Source organism: Oncorhynchus nerka, unplaced genomic scaffold, assembly GCF_034236695.1.
Source record: "Oncorhynchus nerka isolate Pitt River unplaced genomic scaffold, Oner_Uvic_2.0 unplaced_scaffold_1181, whole genome shotgun sequence".
Taxonomy (NCBI): Eukaryota; Metazoa; Chordata; class Actinopteri; order Salmoniformes; family Salmonidae; genus Oncorhynchus; species Oncorhynchus nerka.
This window is the reverse complement of record NW_027040154.1, coordinates 34,887-60,812: the sequence shown is the minus strand read 5'-3', so window position 1 is coordinate 60,812 and position 25,926 is coordinate 34,887. Positions and strand designations below refer to the sequence as shown.

The window sequence follows — 25,926 nt, the reverse complement described above, 5'->3', positions numbered from 1 at the left end:
GCTTCCCATCTGAAACACAGTGCATACTGCGGGCGTACCGCGTGCTTCCCATCTGAAACAGTTTGTCCATTTATGATGACGCCATTTTGTGATGTTTTGGTCTTCGGCATGATTCTTCATAGATCTGTTTTGTCATTCAATGATAGGCTACTTTTCATGCAAATCTTTTCACCAAACATCCTAGTCAGATGGAGAAATATACATTTCTTGAGTCATTTTGAGGAAGTGTTTACCGACTACGGCATCTCAAGATGGACAAACGGTACTATTGCCTTTTTCCCCCTTCTTGTTTTTCAAGCGAAGGAGGAAGGTATGGCAACACAGTCGTTGTGTTGCTAGGCGCCAGGTGACTCAAGCTGAAGCCTTAAGGCTACTGTGAGGTATCACGGCTTCTCTCTCTGCTGGAACGTTTACATTCTCGTTCTCTCTTCACCTCCTCCTCCCCTCTATCCCCCCTCCTCCTCCTCCCCTCCTCCTCCCCTCTATCCCCTCTCCTCCTCTCCTCTATCCCTCATCTCTATCCCCTCCTCTCTTCTATCCCCCCTCCTCCTCCCCTCTATCCCCTCTCCTCCTCTCCTCTATCCCTCATCTCTATCCCCTCCTCTCTTCTATCCCCCTCCTCCTCCTCTCTCTCCCTCTATCCCCTCTCTTCCTCCCCCTCCTCTATCCCCTCTCCTCCTCCCCTCTCCTCCTCTATCCCCTCATCCCCTCTCCTCCTCTATCCCCTCTCCTCCCCTCTATCCCCTCTCCTCCTCTCCTCTATCCCCTCTCTTCCTCCCCCCTCCTCCTCTCCTAGGTTCATTAACATTCAGCGGCCCCTCCTCCAGTGCTGTCATCACAGGGCAGCAGTCTAATGGCTCCTCCCCCGTGGTTTCCAGTCGGTCTCTCAGCTCCTCTCTCTCCTCTAACAGCGGTAACAACCAGGAATACAGTAGGCAGCTCACAGCTCTCAACTGCTCTGTCAGGGACTGGATCACCAAGCACGTCAACGGAAACCCTCTCTGTGACCTAAACCCCATCTTCAGGGACTATGAAAAGCACCTGGCCAGCATCGATAAGAAGTACGGAGGGAGTGGAGGGACTGGAGCTGTGACTGGAGCTGCTGTGGTGGTGGACGGAGGCTCAGAGAGCAGGAGCAGAGCAGAGGAACCAGTGGAGAAGCAGGCAGTCAGTACACCACCACCACCCTCCTCTAGCGCCGCCAGCTCGACCACCACGGCCCCGGTGTTCTCCTTCAGTAAGGACAAGGACGGCAGCGCTACAGCCCCGGGGGACAGCTCAGCCGCTCCGATCCCCGCTGGCATCAGCTTTAGCTTGGGCCAGAAGGGGAACAGCTCATTGTTGGGGTCTCTGAGCACCGGAGGAGCTCCTAGTGTCTCCTCCTCCTCCCTGTTTGGAGGCGCTGCTCCTCCTGCCTTCTCCTTCAGTGGGGCCAAAGCGGAGGCTGCCCCCACCCAGACCACAGGTACGATATGGAGGGTGTTATGTATGTAGGGTACCTGGTGATATGGTGCTGTTAGACAGCAGGTACGGTATGGAGGGTGTTATGTATGTAGGGTACCTGGTGATATGGTGCTGTTAGACAACAGGTACGATATGGAGGGTGTTATGTATGTAGGGTACCTGGTGATATGGTGCTGTTAGACAACAGGTACGATATGGAGGGTGTTATGTATGTAGGGTACCTGGTGATATGGTGCTGTTACGGTATGGAGGGTGTTACATGTAGGTATGATATGGTGCTGTAGGGTACCTGGTGATGTAGGGTACCTGGTGATAGGGTGCTGTTAGACAACAGGTACGGTATGGAGGGTGTTATGTATGTATGTATGTAGGGTACCTGGTGATATGGTGCTGTTAGACAACAGGTACGGTATGGAGGGTGATATGGAGGGTGTTATGTATGTATGTATGTAGGGTACCTGGTGATATGGTGCTGTTAGACAACAGGTACGGTATGGAGGGTGTTATGTATGTATGTATGTAGGGTACCTGGTGATATGGTGCTGTTAGACAACAGGTACGGTATGGAGGGTGTTATGTATGTAGGGTACCTGGTGATAGGGTGCTGTTAGACAACAGGTACGATATGGAGGGTGTTATGTATGTAGGGTACCTGGTGATATGGTGCTGTTAGACAACAGGTATGGAGGGTGTTATGGAAGGTGTTATGTATGTAGGGTACCTGGTGATATGGTGCTGTTAGACAACAGGTACGATATGGAGGGTGTTATGTATGTAGGGTACCTGGTGATATGGTGCTGTTAGACAACAGGTACGATATGGAGGGTGTTATGTATGTAGGGTACCTGGTGATATGGTGCTGTTAGTGATAGACAACATACTCAGATTGTTACCTGGTGATATGGTGCTGATAGACAACATACTCAGAATGTTACCTGGTGATATGGTGCTGCTAGACAACATACTCAGAATGTTACCTGGTGATATGGTGCTGTTAGTGATAGACAACATACTCAGAATGTTACCTGGTGATATGGTGCTGATAGACAACATACTCAGAATGTTACCTGGTGATATGGTGTTGCTAGTGATAGACAACATACTCAGAATGTTACCTGGTGATATGGTGCTGCTAGACAACATACTCAGAATGTTACCTGGTGATATGGTGCTGATAGTGATAGACAACATACTCAGAATGTTACCTGGTGATATGGTGCTGTTAGTGATAGACAACATACTCAGAATGTTACCTGGTGATATGGTGCTGTTAGTGCTAGACAACATACTCAGATTGTTACCTGGTGATATGGTGCTGCTAGTGATAGACAACATACTCAGAATGTTACCTGGTGATATGGTGCTGCTAGACAACATACTCAGAATGTTACCTGGTGATATGGTGCTGATAGTGATAGACAACATACTCAGAATGTTACCTGGTGATATGGTGCTGATAGACAACATACTCAGAATGTTACCTGGTGATATGGTGCTGCTAATGATAGACAACATACTCAGATTGTTACCTGGTGATATGGTGCTGATAGTGATAGACAACATACTCAGAATGTTACCTGGTGATATGGTGCTGATAGACAACATACTCAGAATGTTACCTGGTGATATGGTGCTGCTAGACAACATACTCAGAATGTTACCTGGTGATATGGTGCTGTTAGTGATAGACAACATACTCAGAATGTTACCTGGTGATATGGTGTGCTAGCAGAATGTTACCTGGTGATATGGTGCTGATAGTGATAGACAACATACTCAGAATGTTACCTGGTGATATGGTGCTGCTAGACAACATACTCAGAATGTTACCTGGTGATATGGTGCTGATAGTGATAGACAACATACTCAGAATGTTACCTGGTGATATGGTGCTGATAGACAACATACTCAGAATGTTACCTGGTGATATGGTGCTGATAGTGATAGACAACATACTCAGAATGTTACCTGGTGATATGGTGCTGCTAGACAACATACTCAGAATGTTACCTGGTGATATGGTGCTGCTAGACAACATACTCAGAATGTTACCTGGTGATATATAGGTGTTACCTGGTGATATGGTGCTGATAGACAACATACTCAGAATGTTACCTGGTGATATGTGTGCTGATAGACAACATACTCAGAATGTTACCTGGTGATATGGTAGACAACATACTCAGAATGTTACCTGGTGATATGGTGCTGATAGACAACATACTCAGAATGTTACCTGGTGATATGGTGCTGTTAGTGATAGACAACATACTCAGAATGTTACCTGGTGATATGGTGCTGATAGTGATAGACAACATACTCAGAATGTTACCTGGTGATATGGTGCTGTAGACAACATACTCAGAATGTTACCTGGTGATATGGTGCTGCTAGACAACATACTCAGAATGTTACCTGGTGATATGGTGCTGATAGACAACATACTCAGAATGTTACCTGGTGATATGGTGCTGATAGTGATAGACAACATACTCAGAATGTTACCTGGTGATATGGTGCTGATAGTGATAGACAACATACTCAGAATGTTACCTGGTGATATGGTGCTGATAGACAACATACTCAGAATGTTACCTGGTGATATGGTGCTGATAGACAACATACTCAGAATGTTACCTGGTGATATGGTGCTGATAGACAACATACTCAGAATGTTACCTGGTGATATGGTGCTGATAGACAACATACTCAGAATGTTACCTGGTGATATGGTGCTGATAGACAACATACTCAGAATGTTACCTGGTGATATGGTGCTGATAGACAACATACTCAGAATGTTACCTGGTGATATGTTGCTGCTAGACTGGTCAGATTGTTATGGTGATATGGTGCTGATAGACAACATACTCAGAATGTTACCTGGTGATATGGTGCTGCTGATAGACAACATACTCAGAATGTTACCTGGTGATATGGTGCTGATAGTGATAGACAACATCCTCAGAATGTTACCTGGTGATATGGTGCTGTTAGACAACATACTCAGAATGTTACCTGGTGATATGGTGCTGCTAGACAACATACTCAGAATGTTACCTGGTGATATGGTGCTGATAGACAACATACTCAGAATGTTACCTGGTGATATGGTGCTGATAGTGATAGACAACATACTCAGAATGTTACCTGGTGATATGGTGCTGCTAGACAACATACTCAGAATGTTACCTGGTGATATGGTGCTGATAGACAACATACTCAGAATGTTACCTGGTGATATGGTGCTGATAGTGATAGACAACATACTCAGAATGTTACCTGGTGATATGGTGCAGAATGTTACCTGGTGATATGGTGCTGATAGACAACATACTCAGAATGTTACCTGGTGATATGGTGCTGATAGACAACATACTCAGAATGTTACCTGGTGATATGGTGCTGATAGACAACATACTCAGAATGTTACCTGGTGATATGGTGCTGCTAGTGTTAGACAACATACTCAGAATGTTACCTGGTGATATGGTGCTGCTAGACAACATACTCAGAATGTTACCTGGTGATATGGTGCTGATAGACAACATACTCAGAATGTTACCTGGTGATATGGTTCTGATAGACAACATACTCAGAATGTTACCTGGTGATATGGTGCTGATAGACAACATACTCAGAATGTTACCTGGTGATATTGTGCTGATAGACAACATACTCAGAATGTTACCTGGTGATATGGTGCTGATAGACAACATACTCAGAATGTTACCTGGTGATATGGTGCTGATAGACAACATACTCAGAATGTTACCTGGTGATATGGTGCTGATAGTGATAGACAACATACTCAGAATGTTACCTGGTGATATGGTGCTGATAGACAACATACTCAGAATGTTACCTGGTGATATGGTGCTGTTAGTGATAGACAACATACTCAGAATGTTACCTGGTGATATGGTGCTGATAGTGATAGACAACATCCTCAGAATGTTACCTGGTGATATGGTGCTGTTAGACAACATACTCAGAATGTTACCTGGTGATATGGTGCTGCTAGACAACATACTCAGAATGTTACCTGGTGATATGGTGCTGATAGACAACATACTCAGAATGTTACCTGGTGATATGGTGCTGATAGTGATAGACAACATACTCAGAATGTTACCTGGTGATATGGTGCTGATAGTGATAGACAACATACTCAGAATGTTACCTGGTGATATGGTGCTGATAGACAACATACTCAGAATGTTACCTGGGTGATATACTCAGAATGTTACCTGGTGATATGGTGCTGATAGACAACATACTCAGAATGTTACCTGGTGATATGGTGCTGATAGACAACATACTCAGAATGTTACCTGGTGATATGGTGCTGATAGACAACATACTCAGAATGTTACCTGGTGATATGGTGCTGATAGACAACATACTCAGAATGTTACCTGGTGATATGGTGCTGATAGTGATAGACAACATACTCAGAATGTTACCTGGTGATATGCTGTGACAACATACTCAGAATGTTACCTGGTGATATGGTGCTGTTAGTGATAGGCAACATACTCAGAATGTTACCTGGTGATATGGTGCTGATAGTGATAGACAACATCCTCAGAATGTTACCTGGTGATATGGTGCTGTTAGACAACATACTCAGAATGTTACCTGGTGATATGGTGCTGCTAGACAACATACTCAGAATGTTACCTGGTGATATGGTGCTGATAGACAACATACTCAGAATGTTACCTGGTGATATGGTGCTGATAGTGATAGACAACATACTCAGAATGTTACCTGGTGATATGGTGCTGATAGACAACATACTCAGAATGTTACCTGGTGATATGGTGCTGATAGACAACATACTCAGAATGTTACCTGGTGATATGGTGCTGATAGACAACATACTCAGAATGTTACCTGGTGATATGGTGCTGCTAGACAACATACTCAGAATGTTACCTGGTGATATGGTGCTGCTAGTGTTAGACAACATACTCACCTGGTGAATAGACAACATACTCAGAATGTTACCTGGTGATATGGTGTGCTGTTAGACAACATACTCAGAATGTTACCTGGTGATATGGTGCTGCTAGACAACATACTCAGAATGTTACCTGGTGATATGGTGCTGATAGACAACATACTCAGAATGTTACTGGTGATATGGTGCTGATAGAATGTTACCTGGTGATATGGTGCTGATAGACAACATACTCAGAATGTTACCTGGTGATATGGTGCTGATAGACAACATACTCAGAATGTTACCTGGTGATATGGTGCTGATAGACAACATACTCAGAATGTTACCTGGTGATATGGTGCTGAATGTTACCTGGTGATATGGTGCTGATAGACAACATACTCAGAATGTTACCTGGTGATATGGTGCTGCTAGACAACATACTCAGAATGTTACCTGGTGATATGGTGCTGCTAGTGTTAGACAACATACTCAGAATGTTACCTGGTGATATGGTGCTGATAGACAACATACTCAGAATGTTACCTGGTGATATGGTGCTGCTAGTGTTAGACAACATACTCAGAATGTTACCTGGTGATATGGTGCTGCTACTGTTAGACAACATACTCAGAATGTTACCTGGTGATATGGTGCTGTTAGTGATAGACAACATACTCAGATTGTTACCTGGTGATATGGTGCTGATAGACAACATACTCAGATTGTTACCTGGTGATATGGTGCTGTTAGTGATAGACAACATACTCAGATTGTTACCTGGTGATATGGTGCTGATAGACAACATACTCAGAATGTTACCTGGTGATATGGTGCTGATAGTGATAGACAACATACTCAGAATGTTACCTGGTGATATGGTGCTGATAGACAACATACTCAGAATGTTACCTGGTGATATGGTGCTGATAGACAACATACTCAGAATGTCACCTGGTGATATGGTGCTGATAGACAACATACTCAGAATGTTACCTGGTGATATGGTGCTGATAGACAACATACTCAGAATGTTACCTGGTGATATTGTGCTGATAGACAACATACTCAGAATGTTACCTGGTGATATGGTGCTGCTAGACAACATACTCAGATTGTTACCTGGTGATATGGTGCTGATAGATAACATACTCAGAATGTTACCTGGTGATATGGTGCTGTTAGTGATAGACAACATACTCAGAATGTTACCTGGTGATATGGTGCTGATAGTGATAGACAACATCCTCAGAATGTTACCTGGTGATATGGTGCTGTTAGACAACATACTCAGAATGTTACCTGGTGATATGGTGCTGCTAGACAACATACTCAGAATGTTACCTGGTGATATGGTGCTGATAGACAACATACTCAGAATGTTACCTGGTGATATGGTGCTGATAGTGATAGACAACATACTCAGAATGTTACCTGGTGATATGGTGCTGCTAGACAACATACTCAGAATGTTACCTGGTGATATGGTGCTGATAGACAACATACTCAGAATGTTACCTGGTGATATGGTGCTGATAGACAACATACTCAGAATGTTACCTGGTGATATGGTGCTGCTAGTGTTAGACAACATACTCAGAATGTTACCTGGTGATATGGTGCTGCTAGACAACATACTCAGAATGTTACCAGAATGTTACCTGGTGATATGGTGCTGATAGACAACATACTCAGAATGTTACCTGGTGATATGGTGCTGATAGACAACATACTCAGAATGTTACCTGGTGATATGGTGCTGATAGACAACATACTCAGAATGTTACCTGGTGATATGGTGCTGCTAGTGAATGTTACCTGGTGATATGGTGCTGATAGACAACATACTCAGAATGTTACCTGGTGATATGGTGCTGATAGACAACATACTCAGAATGTTACCTGGTGATATGGTGTGCTGATAGACAACATACTCAGAATGTTACCTGGTGATATGGTGCTGATAGACAACATGCTGATACTCAGAATGTTACCTGGTGATATGGTGCTGATAGACAACATACTCAGAATGTTACCTGGTGATATGGTGCTGATAGACAACATACTCAGAATGTTACCTGGTGATATGGTGCTGCTAGACAACATACTCAGAATGTTACCTGGTGATATGGTGCTGATAGACAACATACTCAGAATGTTACCTGGTGATATGGTGCTGATAGACAACATACTCAGAATGTTACCTGGTGATATGGTGCTGATAGACAACATACTCAGAATGTTACCTGGTGATATGGTTCAACATTTTTTTTCCCAGATTAACCTCTATAAAATGATAGACAACATACTCAGAATGTTACCCAGTGTAAGGTCATTGTGGAAAATAAATCAGTGTATTTTGTAAATGTTCTTAGTCAGAATGTTACCTGGATTTAGGCTGATGACAACATACTTTGTTTTATCTGTCCGTTTGGTTATGATATGGTGCTGCTAGACAACAACTCTTCAGAATGTTACCTGGTGATATGGTGCTGAAACATACTCAGAATGTTACCTGGTGATATGGTGATGATAGACAAACATACGTCAGAATGTTACCTGGTGATATGGTGCTGATAGACAACATACCAGAATGTTATGATATGGTGCTGAGGAGTCGGATAGAAACATACTCAGAATGTTACCTGGTGATATGGTGCTGGTGCTGCTAGAATGTTTACCTGGTGATATGGTGCTGATAGACAACATACTCAGAATGTTACCTGGTGATATGGTGCTGTTAGTGATAGACAACATACTCAGAATGTTACCTGGTGATATGGTGCTTTGATAGACAACATACTCAATGTTATATGGGATGCATTATGGGATGTATTATGGGATGCATTATCAGGATGTTACCTGGTGATATGGGATGCATAGACAACATACTCAGAATGTTACCTGGTGATATGGTGCTGATAGTGATAGACAACATACTCAGAATGTTACCTGTGATATGGTGCTGATAGTGATAGACAACATACTCAGAATGTTACCTGGTGATATGGTGGATAGATCAGAATGTTACCTGGTGATATGGTGCTGATAGACAACATACTCAGATTGATGACAACATATTACCTGGTGATATGGTTATAGACAATGTACTAGGATGTGATATTGGATGACATTACTCAGAATGTTACCTGGTGATATGGTGCTGCTATATCAGATTGTTACCTGGTGATATGGGATGCATATCAGAATGTTATGCATATGGGATGTTATTAGACAACATACTCAGAATGTTACCTGGTGATATGGTGATAGACAACATCCTCAGAATGTTACCTGGGATATGTATTATAGACAACATACTCAGAATGTTATGATATGGTGCTGCTAGACAACATACTAATGTGCACCTGGTGATATGGGCTGATGAAAAATATATCAGAATGTTACCTGGTGATATGGTGCTGATAGTGATAGACAAATACTCAGAATGTTACCTGGTGATATGGTGCTGACTTGCCTGATAGACAAATAAACCTGGTGGTTAAAACAACATACTCAGAATGTTACCTGGTGATATGGTGCTGCTTACTCAGAATGAACCTGGTGATATGGTGCTAAATAGACAACATAAGAAACTGATATGGTGCTGATAGTGATAGAACTCAGAATGTTACCTGTGATATGGTGTGCTGACAACATCTGAATGTTACCTGGTGATACTGCTAAAGTGTTAGACAACAACTCAGAATGTTACCTGGTGATATGGTGCTGAGTTAGACAACATACTCAGAATGTTACCTGGTGATATGGTGCTGATAGACAACATACTCATGTTACCTGGTGATAATAGACAACAGCTGCTAGACAACATACTCAGAACCAACCTGGTGATATGTCAGAATTAAACCTTATGGTCTGAGAGACCGCTGACACCAGAAACCTGGTGATATGGTTATAGACAACCTCAGAATGTTACCTGGTGATATGGTGCTGCTGACACCAACCAGAATGTTACCTTGAAATGGTCTAGAGACTGCTCAGAACCAACCTGGGTATGTGCTGATAGACAACATACTCAGAACCTTATCTAGAGACTGCTGACACCAACCTGGGATATGTTATTAAACCTCAGAATGTTACCTGGTGATATGGTGCTGTATGAGACAACATACTCAGAAACCTGGGATATGTTATTAAACAACTTATCTAGAGACCGCTGACACCAACCTGGTGATATGGTGCTATTAAACCATACTCAGAGACCGCTGACACCAACCTGGGATATGCTATTCAACCATATTAAACCTGGTGATATAGAGACTGCTGACACCAACCTGGGAATGTTATTGGTGAACCTGATTAAACCTTGATCTAGAGACATACTGAATGTTACCAACCTGGGTCAGAATGTTATTAAACCTTATTAAACATACTCAGAATGTTACCTGGTGATATGGTGCTGAGACTGCTGACACCAACCAGAATGTTACCTGGTTATGGTTCAACATTTTTTTATATTAAACCTCTATAAAAGACTGCAGGTTCAACATTTTTTTTTTAATCCCAGTGTAACATTGTGGAAAATAAATAGTGTATTTTGTAAATGTTCTTAGTGTAAAGTGGATTTAGGCCGTGTGTTTTTGTTTCATCTGTCCGTTTGGTTTATTAAAAACCTCTTCATAGAGACCCTTGTCGTCCCGTAGATGAAACCGGATGAACCTCCCAAAGTGGAAGTCCAGGAGATTAAGGAGACTGACGCGTTCTACTCCAAGAAGTAGGTCTCCTTTTACAGAAACATTTCAAATATGGGATGCATTATGGGATGTATTATGGGATGCATTATGGGATGCATTATGGGATGCATTATGGGATGTATTATGGGATGTATTATGGGATGTATTATGGGATGCATTATGGGATGCATTATGGGATGCATTATGGGATGTATTATGGGATGCATTATGGGATGCATTATGGGATGTATTATGGGATGTATTATGGGATGCATTATGGGATGTATTATGGGATGTATTATGGGATGCATTATGGGATGCATTATGGGATGCATTATGGGATGTATATAGGATGTATTATGGGATGCATTATGGGATGCATTATGGGATGCATTATGGGATGTATATAGGATGTATTATGGGATGCATTATGGGATGCATTATGGGATGCATTATGGGATGCATTATGGGATGTATTATGGGATGCCGTAATCGAAAATAAGAATTTGTTCTTAACTGACTTGCCTAGTTAAATAAAGGTTAAAAAAAATATATATATATTCTTATGCTTAGGAAACAGTAAATAAAACAGTGAATTAACTCAATGCTATTGATGAACTTGACGTTAGTCGTGTGTGTGTGTGTGTGTGTGTGTGTGTGTGTTCCAGGTGTAAACTGTTCTACAAGAAAGAGACGGAGTTCAAGGAGAAGGGAGTTGGAACGCTGCATCTGAAGACCACCTCAGACGGAAAGACACAGCTGCTAGTCCGCGCTGACACCAACCTGGGTATGTTATTAAACCTTATCTAGAGACCGCTGACACCAACCTGGGTATGTTATTCAACCTTATCTAGAGACGGCTGACACCAACCTGGGTATGTTATTAAACCTTATCTAGAGACTGCTGACACCAACCTGGGTATGTTATTCAACCTTATCTAGAGACGGCTGACACCAACCTGGGTATGTTATTAAACCTTATCTAGAGACCGCTGACACCAACCTGGGTATGTTATTAAACCTTTACTGACACCAACCTGGGTATGTTATTAAACCTTATCTAGAGACTGACACCAACCTGGGTATGTTATTCAACCTTATTAAACCTTATCTAGAGACCGCTTGACACCAACCTGGGTATGTTATTCAACCTGATTAAACCTTATCTAAGACCGCTGACACCAACCTGGGTATGTTATTAAACCTTACTGCATTAAACCTTATCTAGAGACTGCTGACACCAACCTGGGTATGTTAAACCTAATTAAACCTTATCTAGAGACTGCTGACACCAACCTGGGTATGTTAAACCTTATCTGAGATTGCTGACACCAACCTTATGTTATTAAACCTTATCTAAACGCTGACACCAACCTGGGTATGCATTCAACCTTTCCTTATTAAACCTTATCTAGAGACCACTGACACCAACCTGGGTATTTTATTCAACCTGATTAAACCTTATCTAGAGACCGCTGACACCAACCTGGGTATGTTATTCAACCTGATTGAACCTTATGCATTAGAGACCACTGACACCAACCTGGGTATGTTATTAAACCTTATCTAGCATTACACCAACCTGGGTATGTTATTCAACCTTATTAAACCTTATCTAGAGACTGCTGACACCAACCTGGGTATGTTAAACCTTATTAAACCTTATCTAGAGACTGCTGACACCAACCTGGGTATGTTATTCAACCTTATTAAACCTTATCTAGAGACTGCTGACACCAACCTGGCATATGTTATTAAACCTTATTAAACTGCTGACACCAACCTGGGTATGTTATTCAACCTGATTAAACCTTATCTAGAGACCACTGACACCAACCTGGGTATGTTATTAAACCTTATTAAACCTTACTGCATTAAGCCTTATTAAACCTTACTGCATTAAGCCTTATTAAACCTTACTGCATTAAGCCTTACTAAACCTTATTAAACCTTACTGCATTAAGCCTTATTAAACCTTATTAAACCTTACTGCATTAAGCCTTATTAAACCTTATTAAACCTTACTGCATTAAGCCTTATTAAACCTTATTAAACCTTACTGCATTAAGCCTTATTAAGCCTTATTAAACCTTACTGCATTAAGCCTTATTAAACCTTACTGCATTAAGCCTTATTAAACCTTACTGCATTAAGCCTTACTAAACCTTATTAAACCTTACTGCATTAAGCCTTATTAAACCTTATTAAACCTTACTGCATTAAGCCTTATTAAACCTTACTGCATTAAGCCTTATTAAACCTTACTGCATTAAGCCTTATTAAACCTTACTGCATTAAGCCTTACTAAACCTTATTAAACCTTACTGCATTAAGCCTTATTAAACCTTACTGCATTAAGCCTTATTAAACCTTATTAAACCTTACTGCATTAAGCCTTACTAAACCTTATTAAACCTTACTGCATTAAGCCTTATTAAACCTTATTAAACCTTACTGCATTAAGCCTTATTAAACCTTATTAAACCTTACTGCATTAAGCCTTATTAAACCTTATTAAACCTTACTGCATTAAGCCTTATTAAACCTTACTGCATTAAGCCTTATTAAACCTTACTGCATTAAGCCTTACTAAACCTTATTAAACCTTACTGCATTAAGCCTTACTAAACCTTATTAAACCTTACTGCATTAAGCCTTATTAAACCTTATTAAACCTTACTGCATTAAGCCTTATTAAACCTTATTAAACCTTACTGCATTAAGCCTTATTAAACCTTACTGCATTAAGCCTTATTAAACCTTATTAAACCTTACTGCATTAAGCCTTATTAAACCTTACTGCATTAAGCCTTATTAAACCTTACTGCATTAAGCCTTATTAAACCTTATTAAACCTTACTGCATTAAACCTTACTAAACCTTATTAAACCTTACTGCATTAAACCTTATTAAACCTTACTGCATTAAGCCTTATTAAACCTTATTAAACCTTACTGCATTAAGCCTTACTAAACCTTACTGCATTAAGCCTTATTAAACCTTACTGCATTAAGCCTTACTAAACCTTATTAAACCTTACTGCATTAAGCCTTATTAAACCTTACTGCATTAAGCCTTACTAAACCTTATTAAACCTTACTGCATTAAGCCTTATTAAACTGCATTAAGCCTTATTAAACTGCATTAAACCTTATTAAACCTTATTAAACCTTATTAAACCTTACTGCATTAAGCCTTATTAAACCTTATTAAACCTTATTAAACCTTACTGCATTAAACCTTACTGCATTAAACCTTATTAAACCTTACTGCATTAAGCCTTATTAAACCTTATTAAACCTTACTGCATTAGGCCTTATTAAACCTTATTAAACCTTACTGCATTAAGCCTTATTAAACCTTATTAAACCTTACTGCATTAAGCCTTATTAAACCTTATTAAGCCTTACTAAACCTTATTAAACCTTACTGCATTAAGCCTTATTAAACCTTATTAAACCTTACTGCATTAAGCCTTATTAAACCTTATTAAACCTTACTGCATTAAGCCTTATTAAACCTTACATTAAGCATTAAGCCTTATTAAACCTTATTTACTGCATTAAGCCTTATTAAACCTTATTTACTGCATTAAGCCTTATTAAACCTTATTAAACCTTACTGCATTAAGCCTTATTAAACCTTACTGCATTAAACCTTATTAAACCTTATTAAACCTTACTGCATTAAGCCTTATTAAACCTTACTGCATTAAGCCTTATTAAACCTTATTAAACCTTACTGCATTAAGCCTTATTAAACCTTATTAAACCATTTACTAAACCATTAAACCTTACTGCATTAAACCTTATTAAACCTTATTGCCTTATTAAACCTTATTAAACCTTAAATTAAACCTTACTGCATTAAGCCTTATTAAACCTTATTAAACCTGCATTAAGCCTTATTAAACCTTATTAAACCTTATTAAACCTTACTGCATTAAGCCTTATTAAACCTAAACCTTATTAAACCTTACTGCATTAAACCTTATTAAACCTTATTAAACCTTACTAAAGCCTTATTAAACCTTACTGCATTAAGCCTTATTAAACCTTACTGCATTAAACCTTATTAAACCTTATTAAACCTTACTGCATTAAACCTTATTAAACCTTATTAAACCTTACTGCATTAAGCCTTATTAAACCTTACTGCATTAAGCCTTATTAAACCTTACTGCATTAAGCCTTATTAAACCTTATTAAACCTTACTGCATTAAACCTTATTAAACCTTACTGCATTAAGCCTTATTAAACCTTACTGCATTAAGCCTTATTAAACCTTACTGCATTAAGCCTTATTAAACCTTACTGCATTAAGCCTTATTAAACCTTACTTCATTAAGCCTTATTAAACCTTACCTGCATTAAACCTTATTAAACCTTACTGCATTAAGCCTTATTAAACCTTACTGCATTAAGCCTTATTAAACCTACTTCATTAAACCTTATTAAACCTTACTGCATTAAACCTTATTAAACCTTATTAAACCTTACTGCATTAAGCCTTATTAAACCTTATTAAACCTTACATTGCATTAAACCTTATTAAACCTTGCATTGCATTAAACCTACTGCATTAAACCTTATTAAACCTTACTGCATTAAACCTTATTAAACCTTATTAAACCTTACTGCATTAAGCCTTATTAAACCTTATTAAACCTTACTGCATTAAGCCTTATTAAACCTTACTGCATTGCCATTAAACCTTACTGCATTAAACCTTATTAAACCTTACTGCATTAAGCCTTATTAAACCTTATTAAACCTTACTGCATTAAGCCTTATTAAACCTTACTAAACCTTACTGTATTAAGCCTTATTAAACCTTACTGCATTAAGCCTTATTAAACCTTACTGCATTAAGCCTTATTAAACCTTACTGCATTAAGCCTTATTAAACCTTACTGCATTAAGCCTTATTAAACCTTACTGCATTAAGCCTTATTAAACCTTACTGCATTAAGCCTTATTAAACCTTACTGCATTAAGCCTTATTAAACCTTATTAAACCTTACTGTATTAAGCCTTATTAAACCTTACTGCATTAAGCCTTATTAAACCTTACTGCATTAAGCCTTATTAAACCTTACTGCATTAAGCCTTACTAAACCTTACTGCATTAAGCCTTATTAAACCTTACTGCATTAAGCCTTATTAAACCTTACTGCATTAAGCCTTATTAAACCTTATTAAACCTTACTGCATTAAGCCTTATTAAACCTTACTGCATTAAGCCTTATTAAACCTTACTGCATTAAACCTTATTAAACCTTACTGCATTAAGCCTTATTAAACCTTATTAAACCTTACTGCATTAAGCCTTATTAAACCTTACTGCATTAAGCCTTATTAAACCTTACTGCATTAAGCCTTATTAAACCTTATTAAACCTTATTAAACCTTATTAAACCTTACTGCATTAAGCCTTATTAAGCCTTATTAAACCTTACTGCATTAAGCCTTACTAAACCTTATTAAACCTTACTGCATTAAGCCTTACTAAACCTTACTGCATTAAGCCTTACTAAGCCTTATTAAACCTTACTGCATTAAACCTTATTAAACCTTATTAAACCTTACTGCATTAAGCCTTATTAAACCTTATTAAACCTTACTGCATTAAACCTTATTAAACCTTACTGCATTAAACCTTACTAAACCTTACTGCATTAAGCCTTATTAAACCTTACTGCATTAAGCCTTATTAAACCTTACTGCATTAAACCTTACTAAACCTTACTGCATTAAGCCTTATTAAACCTTACTGCATTAAGCCTTACTAAACCTTACTGCATTAAGCCTTATTAAACCTTATTAAACCTTACTGCATTAAGCCTTATTAAGCCTTATTAAACCTTACTGCATTAAACCTTACTAAACCTTACTGCATTAAGCCTTACTAAACCTTACTGCATTAAGCCTTATTAAACCTTATTAAACCTTACTGCATTAGGCCTTATTAAACCTTATTAAGCCTTACTAAACCTTATTAAACCTTACTGCATTAAGCCTTATTAAACCTTACTGCATTAAGCCTTATTAAACCTTATTAAACCTTACTGCATTAAACCTTATTAAACCTTACTGCATTAAGCCTTATTAAACCTTACTGCATTAAGCCTTATTAAACCTTACTGCATTAAGCCTTATTAAACCTTACTGCATTAAACCTTATTAAACCTTACTGCATTAAGCCTTATTAAACCTTACTGCATTAAACCTTATTAAACCTTACTGCATTAAGCCTTATTAAACCTTATTAAACCTTACTGCATTAAGCCTTATTAAACCTTATTAAACCTTACTGCATTAAGCCTTATTAAACCTTACTGCATTAAACCTTATTAAACCTTACTGTATTAAGCCTTATTAAACCTTACCTTATTAAGCCGTATTAAACCTTACTGCATTAAGCCTTATTAAACCTTACTGCATTAAGCCTTATTAAACCTTACTTCATTAAGCCTTATTAAACCTTACTGCATTAAACCTTATTAAACCTTACTGCATTAAGCCTTATTAAACCTTACTGCATTAAGCCTTATTAAACCTTATTAAACCTTACTGCATTAAGCCTTATTAAACCTTATTAAACCTTACTGCATTAAGCCTTATTAAACCTTACTGCATTAAGCCTTATTAAACCTTACTGCATTAAACCTTATTAAACCTTATTAAACCTTACTGCATTAAGCCTTATTAAACCTTACTAAACCTTACTGCATTAAGCCTTATTAAACCTTACTGCATTAAGCCTTATTAAACCTTACTGCATTAAGCCTTATTAAACCTTATTAAACCTTACTGCATTAAGCCTTATTAAACCTTATTAAACCTTACTGCATTAAGCCTTATTAAACCTTACTAAACCTTACTGTATTAAGCCTTATTAAACCTTACTGCATTAAGCCTTATTAAACCTTACTGCATTAAGCCTTATTAAACCTTACTGCATTAAGCCTTATTAAACCTTACTGCATTAAGCCTTATTAAACCTTACTGCATTAAGCCTTATTAAACCTTACTGCATTAAGCCTTATTAAACCTTACTGCATTAAGCCTTATTAAACCTTATTAAACCTTACTGTATTAAGCCTTATTAAACCTTACTGCATTAAGCCTTATTAAACCTTACTGCATTAAGCCTTATTAAACCTTACTGCATTAAGCCTTACTAAACCTTACTGCATTAAGCCTTATTAAACCTTACTGCATTAAGCCTTATTAAACCTTACTGCATTAAGCCTTATTAAACCTTATTAAACCTTACTGCATTAAGCCTTATTAAACCTTACTGCATTAAGCCTTATTAAACCTTACTGCATTAAACCTTATTAAACCTTACTGCATTAAGCCTTATTAAACCTTATTAAACCTTACTGCATTAAGCCTTATTAAACCTTACTGCATTAAGCCTTATTAAACCTTACTGCATTAAGCCTTATTAAACCTTATTAAACCTTATTAAACCTTATTAAACCTTACTGCATTAAGCCTTATTAAGCCTTATTAAACCTTACTGCATTAAGCCTTACTAAACCTTATTAAACCTTACTGCATTAAGCCTTATTAAACCTTACTGCATTAAGCCTTATTAAACCTTACTGCATTAAGCCTTATTAAACCTTATTAAACCTTACTGCATTAAGCCTTATTAAACCTTACTGCATTAAGCCTTACTAAACCTTATTAAACCTTACTGCATTAAGCCTTATTAAACCTTACTGCATTAAGCCTTATTAAGCCTTATTAAACCTTACTGCATTAAGCCTTACTAAACCTTATTAAACCTTATTAAACCTTACTGCATTAAGCCTTATTAAACCTTATTAAACCTTACTGCATTAGGCCTTATTAAACCTTATTAAACCTTACTGCATTAGGCCTTATTAAACCTTATTAAACCTTACTGCATTAAGCCTTATTAAACCTTACTGCATTAAGCCTTATTAAACCTTATTAAACCTTACTGCATTAAGCCTTATTAAACCTTATTAAACCTTACTGCATTAAGCCTTATTAAACCTTACTGCATTAAGCCTTATTAAACCTTATTAAACCTTATTAAACCTTACTGCATTAAGCCTTATTAAACCTTATTAAACCTTACTGCATTAAGCCTTATTAAACCTTATTAAACCTTATTAAACCTTACTGTATTAAGCCTTATTAAACCTTACTGCATTAAGCCTTATTAAACCTTATTAAACCTTACTGCATTAAACCTTACTAAACCTTATTAAACCTTACTGCATTAAGCCTTATTAAACCTTACTGCATTAAGCCTTACTAAACCTTATTAAACCTTACTGCATTAAACCTTACTAAACCTTATTAAACCTTACTGCATTAAGCCTTACTAAACCTTACTGCATTAAGCCTTATTAAACCTTACTGCATTAAACCTTATTAAACCTTACTGTATTAAGCCTTATTAAACCTTACTGCATTAAACCTTATTAAACCTTATTAAACCTTACTGCATTAAGCCTTATTAAACCTTACTGTATTAAGCCTTATTAAACCTTACTGCATTAAACCTTATTAAACCTTATTAAACCTTACTGTATTAAGCCTTATTAAACCTTACTGCATTAAACCTTATTAAACCTTATTAAACCTTACTGTATTAAGCCTTATTAAACCTTACTGCATTAAACCTTATTAAACCTTATTAAACCTTACTGCATTAAGCCTTATTAAACCTTACTGTATTAAGCCTTATTAAACCTTACTGCATTAAACCTTATTAAACCTTATTAAACCTTACTGTATTAAGCCTTATTAAACCTTACTGCATTAAGCCTTATTAAACCTTACTGCATTAAGCCTTATTAAACCTTACTGCATTACGCCTTATTAAACCTTACTGCATTAAGCCTTATTAAGCCTTATTAAACCTTACTGCATTAAACCTTATTAAACCTTATTAAACCTTACTGTATTAAGCCTTATTAAACCTTATTAAACCTTACTGCATTAAGCCTTATTAAACCTTACTGCATTACGCCTTATTAAACCTTACTGCATTAAGCCTTATTAAGCCTTATTAAACCTTACTGCATTAAACCTTATTAAACCTTATTAAACCTTACTGTATTAAACCTTATTAAACCTTATTAAACCTTACTGTATTAAGCCTTATTAAACCTTACCTTATTAAGCCTTATTAAACCTTACTGCATTAAGCCTTATTAAACCTTACTGCATTAAGCCTTATTAAACCTTACTGCATTAAGCCTTATTAAACCTTACTGCATTAAGCCTTATTAAACCTTACTGCATTAAGCCTTATTAAACCTTATTAAACCTTACTGTATTAAGCCTTATTAAACCTTATTAAACCTTACTGCATTAAACCTTATTAAACCTTACTGCATTAAGCCTTATTAAACCTTACTGCATTAAGCCTTATTAAACCTTATTAAACCTTACTGTATTAAGCCTTATTAAACCTTACTGCATTAAACCTTATTAAACCTTACTGCATTAAGCCTTATTAAACCTTATTAAACCTTACTGCATTAAGCCTTATTAAACCTTATTAAACCTTACTGCATTAAGCCTTATTAAACCTTATTAAACCTTACTGCATTAAGCCTTATTAAACCTTACTGCATTAAGCCTTATTAAACCTTACTGCATTAAGCCTTATTAAACCTTATTAAACCTTATTAAACCTTATTAAACCTTACTGCATTAAGCCTTATTAAGCCTTATTAAACCTTACTGCATTAAGCCTTATTAAACCTTACTGCATTAAGCCTTATTAAGCCTTACTAAACCTTATTAATAACATCCTGGTCCAGCCCTCATCAATAACACCCCCCCCCCTCTCTCCTCCAGGTAACATCCTGTTGAACGTCCTGGTCCAGCCCTCATCAATAACACCCCCCCCCCTCTCTCCTCCAGGTAACATCCTGCTGAACATCATGGTCCAGCCCTCATCAATAACACCCCCCCTCTCTCTCCTCCAGGTAACATCCTGCTGAACATCATGGTCCAGCCCTCATCAATAACACCCCCCTCTCTCTCCTCCAGGTAACATCCTGCTGAACATCATGGTCCAGCCCTCCATACTCTGTTCCAGGATGGGGAAGAACAACGTGATGGTGATGTGTGTTCCTAACCCTGTCGTGGACCACAACAACCCTAGCAACCCTGTCGCCATGCTGATCAGGGTCAAAACCGCAGAGGACGCTGATGAACTGCACAACATACTGGAGGAGAAGAAAGCTTAGAGGACGAGCCCCCTGGATCCTGGGAACACAGGCTGCCCCCACTCCACCCTTCTGCCTATCAACTAACCCCAGGGCCAGTCCTGTACCCCTCCACCCCAGGGCCAGTCCTGTACCCCTAGCCCCAGGTCCAGTCCTGTACCCCTCCACCCCAGGTCCAGTCCTGTACCCCTAGCCCCAGGTCCAGTCCTGTACCCCTCCACCCCAGGTCCAGTCCTGTAGCCCCTCCACCCCAGGTCCAGTCCTGTACCCCTAGCCCCAGGTCCAGTCCTGTAACCCCCTAGCCCCAGGTCCAGTCCTGTACCCCAGCCCCAGGGCCAGTCCTGTACCCCTCCACCCCAGGGCCAGTCCTGTACCCCTCCACCCCAGGGCCAGTCCTGTACCCCTCCACCCCAGGTCCAGTCCTGTACCCCTAGCCCCTCCACCCCAGGGCCAGTCCTGTACCCCTCCACCCCAGGTCCAGTCCTGTACCCCTAGCCCCAGGTCCAGTCCTGTACCCCTAGCCCCAGGTCCAGTCCCTGTACCCCTAGCCCCTCCACCCCAGGGCCAGTCCTGTACCCCTAGCCCCTCCACCCCAGGGCCAGTCCTGTACCCCTCCACCCCAGGGCCAGTCCTGTACCCCTCCACCCCAGGGCCAGTCCTGTACCCTCCACCCCAGGTCCAGTCCTGTACCCCTCCACCCCAGGTCCAGTCCTGTACCCCCCCCCCTCCACCCCAGGGCCAGTCCTGTACCCAGTCCTGTACCCCTAGCCCCTCCACCCCAGGGCCAGTCCTGTACCCCTCCACCCCAGGGCCAGTCCTGTACCCCTCCACCCCAGGTCCAGTCCTGTACCCCTAGCCCCTCCACCCCAGGGCCAGTCCTGTACCCCTAGCCCCTCCACCCCAGGGCCAGTCCTGTACCCCTAGCCCCTCCACCCCAGGGCCAGTCCTGTACCCAGTCCTGTACCCCTAGCTCCTCCACCCCAGGGCCAGTCCTGTACCCCTCCACCCCAGGGCCAGTCCTGTCCAGCCCTCCCCTCCACCAGTCCTGTACCCCTCCACCCCAGGGCCAGTCCTGTACCCCTCCACCCCAGGTCCAGTCCTGTACCCCTCCACCCCAGGTCCAGTCCTGTACCCCTAGCCCCTCCACCCCAGGGCCAGTCCTGTACCCAGTCCTGTACCCCTAGCCCCTCCACCCCAGGGCCAGTCCTGTACCCCTCCACCCCAGGGCCAGTCCTGTACCCCTCCACCCCAGGTCCAGTCCTGTACCCCTAGCCCCTCCACCCCAGGGCCAGTCCTGTACCCAGTCCTGTACCCCTAGCCCCTCCACCCCAGGGCCAGTCCTGTACCCCTAGCCCCTCCACCCCAGGGCCAGTCCTGTACCCAGTCCTGTACCCCCTAGCTCCTCCACCCCAGGGCCAGTCCTGTACCCCTCCACCCCAGGGCCAGTCCTGTACCCCTCCACCCCAGGGCCAGTCCTGTACCCCCTCCACCCCAGGGCCAGTCCTGTACCCCTCCACCCCAGGGCCAGTCATGTACCCCTCCACCCCAGGGCCAGTCCTGTACCCCTAGCCCCTCCACCCCAGGGCCAGTCCTGTACCCAGTCCTGTACCCCTAGCCCCTCCACCCCAGGGCCAGTCCTGTACCCCTAGCCCCTCCACCCCAGGGCCAGTCCTGTACCCAGTCCTGTACCCCTAGCTCCTCCACCCCAGGGCCAGTCCTGTACCCCTCCACCCCAGGGCCAGTCCTGTACCCCTCCACCCCAGGGCCAGTCCTGTACCCCTCCACCCCAGGGCCAGTCCTGTACCCCTCCACCCCAGGGCCAGTCCTGTACCCCTCCACCCCAGGGCCAGTCCTGTACCCCTCCACCCCAGGGCCAGTCCTGTACCCCTCCATCCCAGGGCCAGTCCTGTACCCCTCCACCCCAGGGCCAGTCCTGTACCCCTCCACCCCAGGGCCAGTCCTGTACCCCTCCACCCCAGGGCCAGTCCTGTACCCCTAGCCCCTCCACCCCAGGGCCAGTCCTGTACCCCTAGCTCCTCCACCCCAGGGCCAGTCCTGTACCCCTCCACCCCAGGGCCAGTCCTGTACCCCTCCATCCCAGGGCCAGTCCTGTACCCCTCCACCCCAGGGCCAGTCCTGTACCCCTAGCCCCTCCACCCCAGGGCCAGTCCTGTACCCCTAGCCCCAGGGCCAGTCCTGTACCCCTAGCCCCAGGGCCAGTCCTGTACCCCTAGCCCCAGGGCCAGTCCTGTACCCCTAGCCCCTCCACCCCAGGGCCAGTCCTGTACCCCTCCACCCCAGGTCATGTTTATTTTAACCCTCTTTATCCTTGCCTGTCTCACTGACAACTCTCCAATCTCGAATGGCCCCTATTCCCTATCTAGTGCACTACTAGACCAACTATGTCATCTGGAACTAGTGAACTAGAAAGGGGATAGGATAGCCATTTTGTCATGTGATGCCAGAGGGGTCGTCTACAACAAGTTTTATCTTCACACACCTGGACTGGACACACCTGGACTAAACTCACCTGTACTAGACACACTGTCACACAGAAACACACCTGGACTAAACTCACCTGTACTAGACACACTGTCACACAGAAACACACCTGGACTAGACACACACCTGGACTAGACACACCTTGACTAGACACACCTTGACTAGACACACCTTGACTAGACACACCTTGACTAGACACACCTTGACTAGACATACCTGGACTAGACACACCTGGACTAGACATACCTGGACTAGACACACCTGGACTAGACATACCTGGAGTAGACACACTGTAACACAGAGACACACCTGGACTAGACACACCTGGACTAGACACACTGTAACACAGAGACACACCTGGACTAGACACACCTGGACTAGACACACCTGTAACACAGAGACACACCTGGACTGGACACACCTGGACTAGACACACCTGGACTAGACACACTGTAACACAGAGACACACCTGGACTAGACACTGTAACACAGAGACACACCTGGACTAGACACACCTGGACTAGACACACTGTAACACAGAGACACACCTGGACTAGACACACTGTAACACAGAGACACACCTGGACTGGACACACCTGGACTAGACACACCTGGACTAGACACACCTGGACTAGACACACTGTAACACAGAGACACACCTGGACTAGACACACCTGGACTAGACACACCTGGACTAGACACACTGTAACACAGAGACATGTGACCGTTGAAATGTTTTATTTGCATGCGTTGTTATAGCAACACACATTTTCAGTTGTAAAATATGGTTGTGATTATTACTGTGAACGTCCAATGGGCTCCACTGTCTTGCTCCTAGCAGACATGAGACTTGTTGAATGACCCGTATGCACTCATTTTAATGTGGGGGGGGGTTCAGTAACATTCCGTCTAGATTGAATACTGCTGCTATAGTTTGAGTTGGAAGGGGAGGGAGAGGGGAGGGGAGAGGGGGAGGGGAAGAGGGGAGGGGAAGAGGGGAGGGGGAGGGGAAGAGGGGAGGGGAAGAGGGGAGGGAAGGGGAGGGGGAGGGGAAGAGGGGAGGGGAAGAGGGGGAGGGGAAGAGGGAGAGGGAGAGGGGGAAGAGGAGAGGAGGAGAGGGGAAGAGGAGAGGAGGGGGAGAGGGGAGAGGGGAGGGGAGAGGGGAGGGAGAGGAAGAGGGGAGAGGAGAGGGGAGGGAAGAGGGGAGGGGAAGAGGGGAGGGGAGAGGGGAGGGGAGGGGAAGAGGAGGGGAAGGGAGGGGAGGGGAGGGGGAGGGGAGGGGAAGGGGGAGGGGAAGAGGGGAGGGGAGGGGGAGAGAGGAGAGGGGGAGGGGAAGAGGGAGGAGGAGAGGGGAAGAGGGGGGAGGGGAGGGGGGGGGAGAGGAGAGGGGGGAGGAGAGGGGGAGAGGAGAGGGAGAGGGAAGAGGGGAAGAGGAGGGGAGGGGAGGGGGGAGAGGAGAGGGAAGCAGGCTGAAGTTTTAAACGGTTGGCGATACTGTGGTTCTTCTGGTTGTGGACAAGAGGAGACCTTTAATTAAAGTGTGGGAGACTAGTATGACGAGGGACTGTTTTATTCCTACCTGCTCTCTGTCCAGCTCCCTCGAGGATAACTTGAGGAGTTAAACCGTGTTTTGAAAGGGGGGTGTTGATGAGGGTTAATTTCAAATGGCTCACTATTCCCTATCTAGTGCACTATGTAGGGAATAGGGTCCCCCCCCATAGGGCCCTGGTCAAAAGTAGTGCACTATGTAGGGAATAGGGTTCCCCCCCCCATAGGGCCCTGGTCAAAAGTAGTGCACTATGAGGGAATAGGGTTCCCCCTGATAGGGCCCTGGTCAAAAGTAGTGCACTATGTAGGGAATAGGGAGCTATTTTAGCCGCAGGCCCTTTATGTTAATGCAAGACTGGGTCAGTTTTAGCAGATAATCTGAGAACTAGATAAACCCTCCCCCCAACAGCATCTAGTTAGTTCTCACCTTTCACTGCCTAAACCTAGTGTTGTCTGTCTGTGTGTTTCTACTGAATGTTTGTTCACATCTTTCACTGCCTAAACCTAGTGTTGTCTGTCTGTGTGTTTCTACTGAATGTTT

General features: G+C 41.8%; 2 protein-coding genes and 2 long non-coding RNA genes across 4 annotated transcripts in view; 2 read left to right on the top strand and 2 right to left on the bottom strand.

Moving 5' to 3' along the window:
- The window catches only part of LOC135569240 (nuclear pore complex protein Nup50-like), a 24,463-nt gene extending 24,393 nt beyond the window's left edge, over positions 1 to 70 (bottom strand). The window contains 1 exon segment of the mRNA XM_065016018.1: positions 28 to 70. Within this exon segment, the coding sequence (XP_064872090.1) occupies positions 28 to 70 (43 nt within the window).
- Positions 71 to 251: 181 nt separating this feature from the next.
- LOC135569239 (nuclear pore complex protein Nup50-like) lies at positions 252 to 21,367 on the top strand. Its single transcript, XM_065016017.1, has 5 exons — positions 252 to 262; positions 723 to 1,479; positions 11,077 to 11,147; positions 11,775 to 11,893; positions 21,157 to 21,367. The coding sequence occupies exons 1-5, from the start codon at positions 252 to 254 to the stop codon at positions 21,354 to 21,356; spliced, it is 1,158 nt and encodes a 385-aa protein (XP_064872089.1). The 3' UTR covers positions 21,357 to 21,367.
- Positions 21,368 to 21,389: 22 nt separating this feature from the next.
- LOC135569237 (uncharacterized) lies at positions 21,390 to 22,352 on the top strand. Its single transcript, XR_010462839.1, has 3 exons — positions 21,390 to 21,534; positions 21,590 to 22,038; positions 22,274 to 22,352. It is a non-coding gene; the product is annotated as an uncharacterized LOC135569237 (long non-coding RNA).
- A 1,446-nt stretch (positions 22,353 to 23,798) lies between these two features.
- LOC135569236 (uncharacterized) lies at positions 23,799 to 24,719 on the bottom strand. The gene is made up of 2 exons (XR_010462838.1): positions 23,947 to 24,719; positions 23,799 to 23,898 (listed from the first exon to the last, which is right to left on the bottom strand). It is a non-coding gene; the product is annotated as an uncharacterized LOC135569236 (long non-coding RNA).
- Between the last annotated feature and the right edge of the window lie 1,207 nt (positions 24,720 to 25,926).

Excerpts from the sequence above, each read along its gene's own strand:
- LOC135569239 (XM_065016017.1), top strand. Across the intron at positions 1,480-11,076 it reads CCACAGGTACGATATGGAGG|ATGAAACCGGATGAACCTCC; the intron begins GTGTTATGTATG and ends GTCGTCCCGTAG. Across the intron at positions 11,148-11,774 it reads GACGCGTTCTACTCCAAGAA|GTGTAAACTGTTCTACAAGA; the intron begins GTAGGTCTCCTT and ends TGTGTGTTCCAG.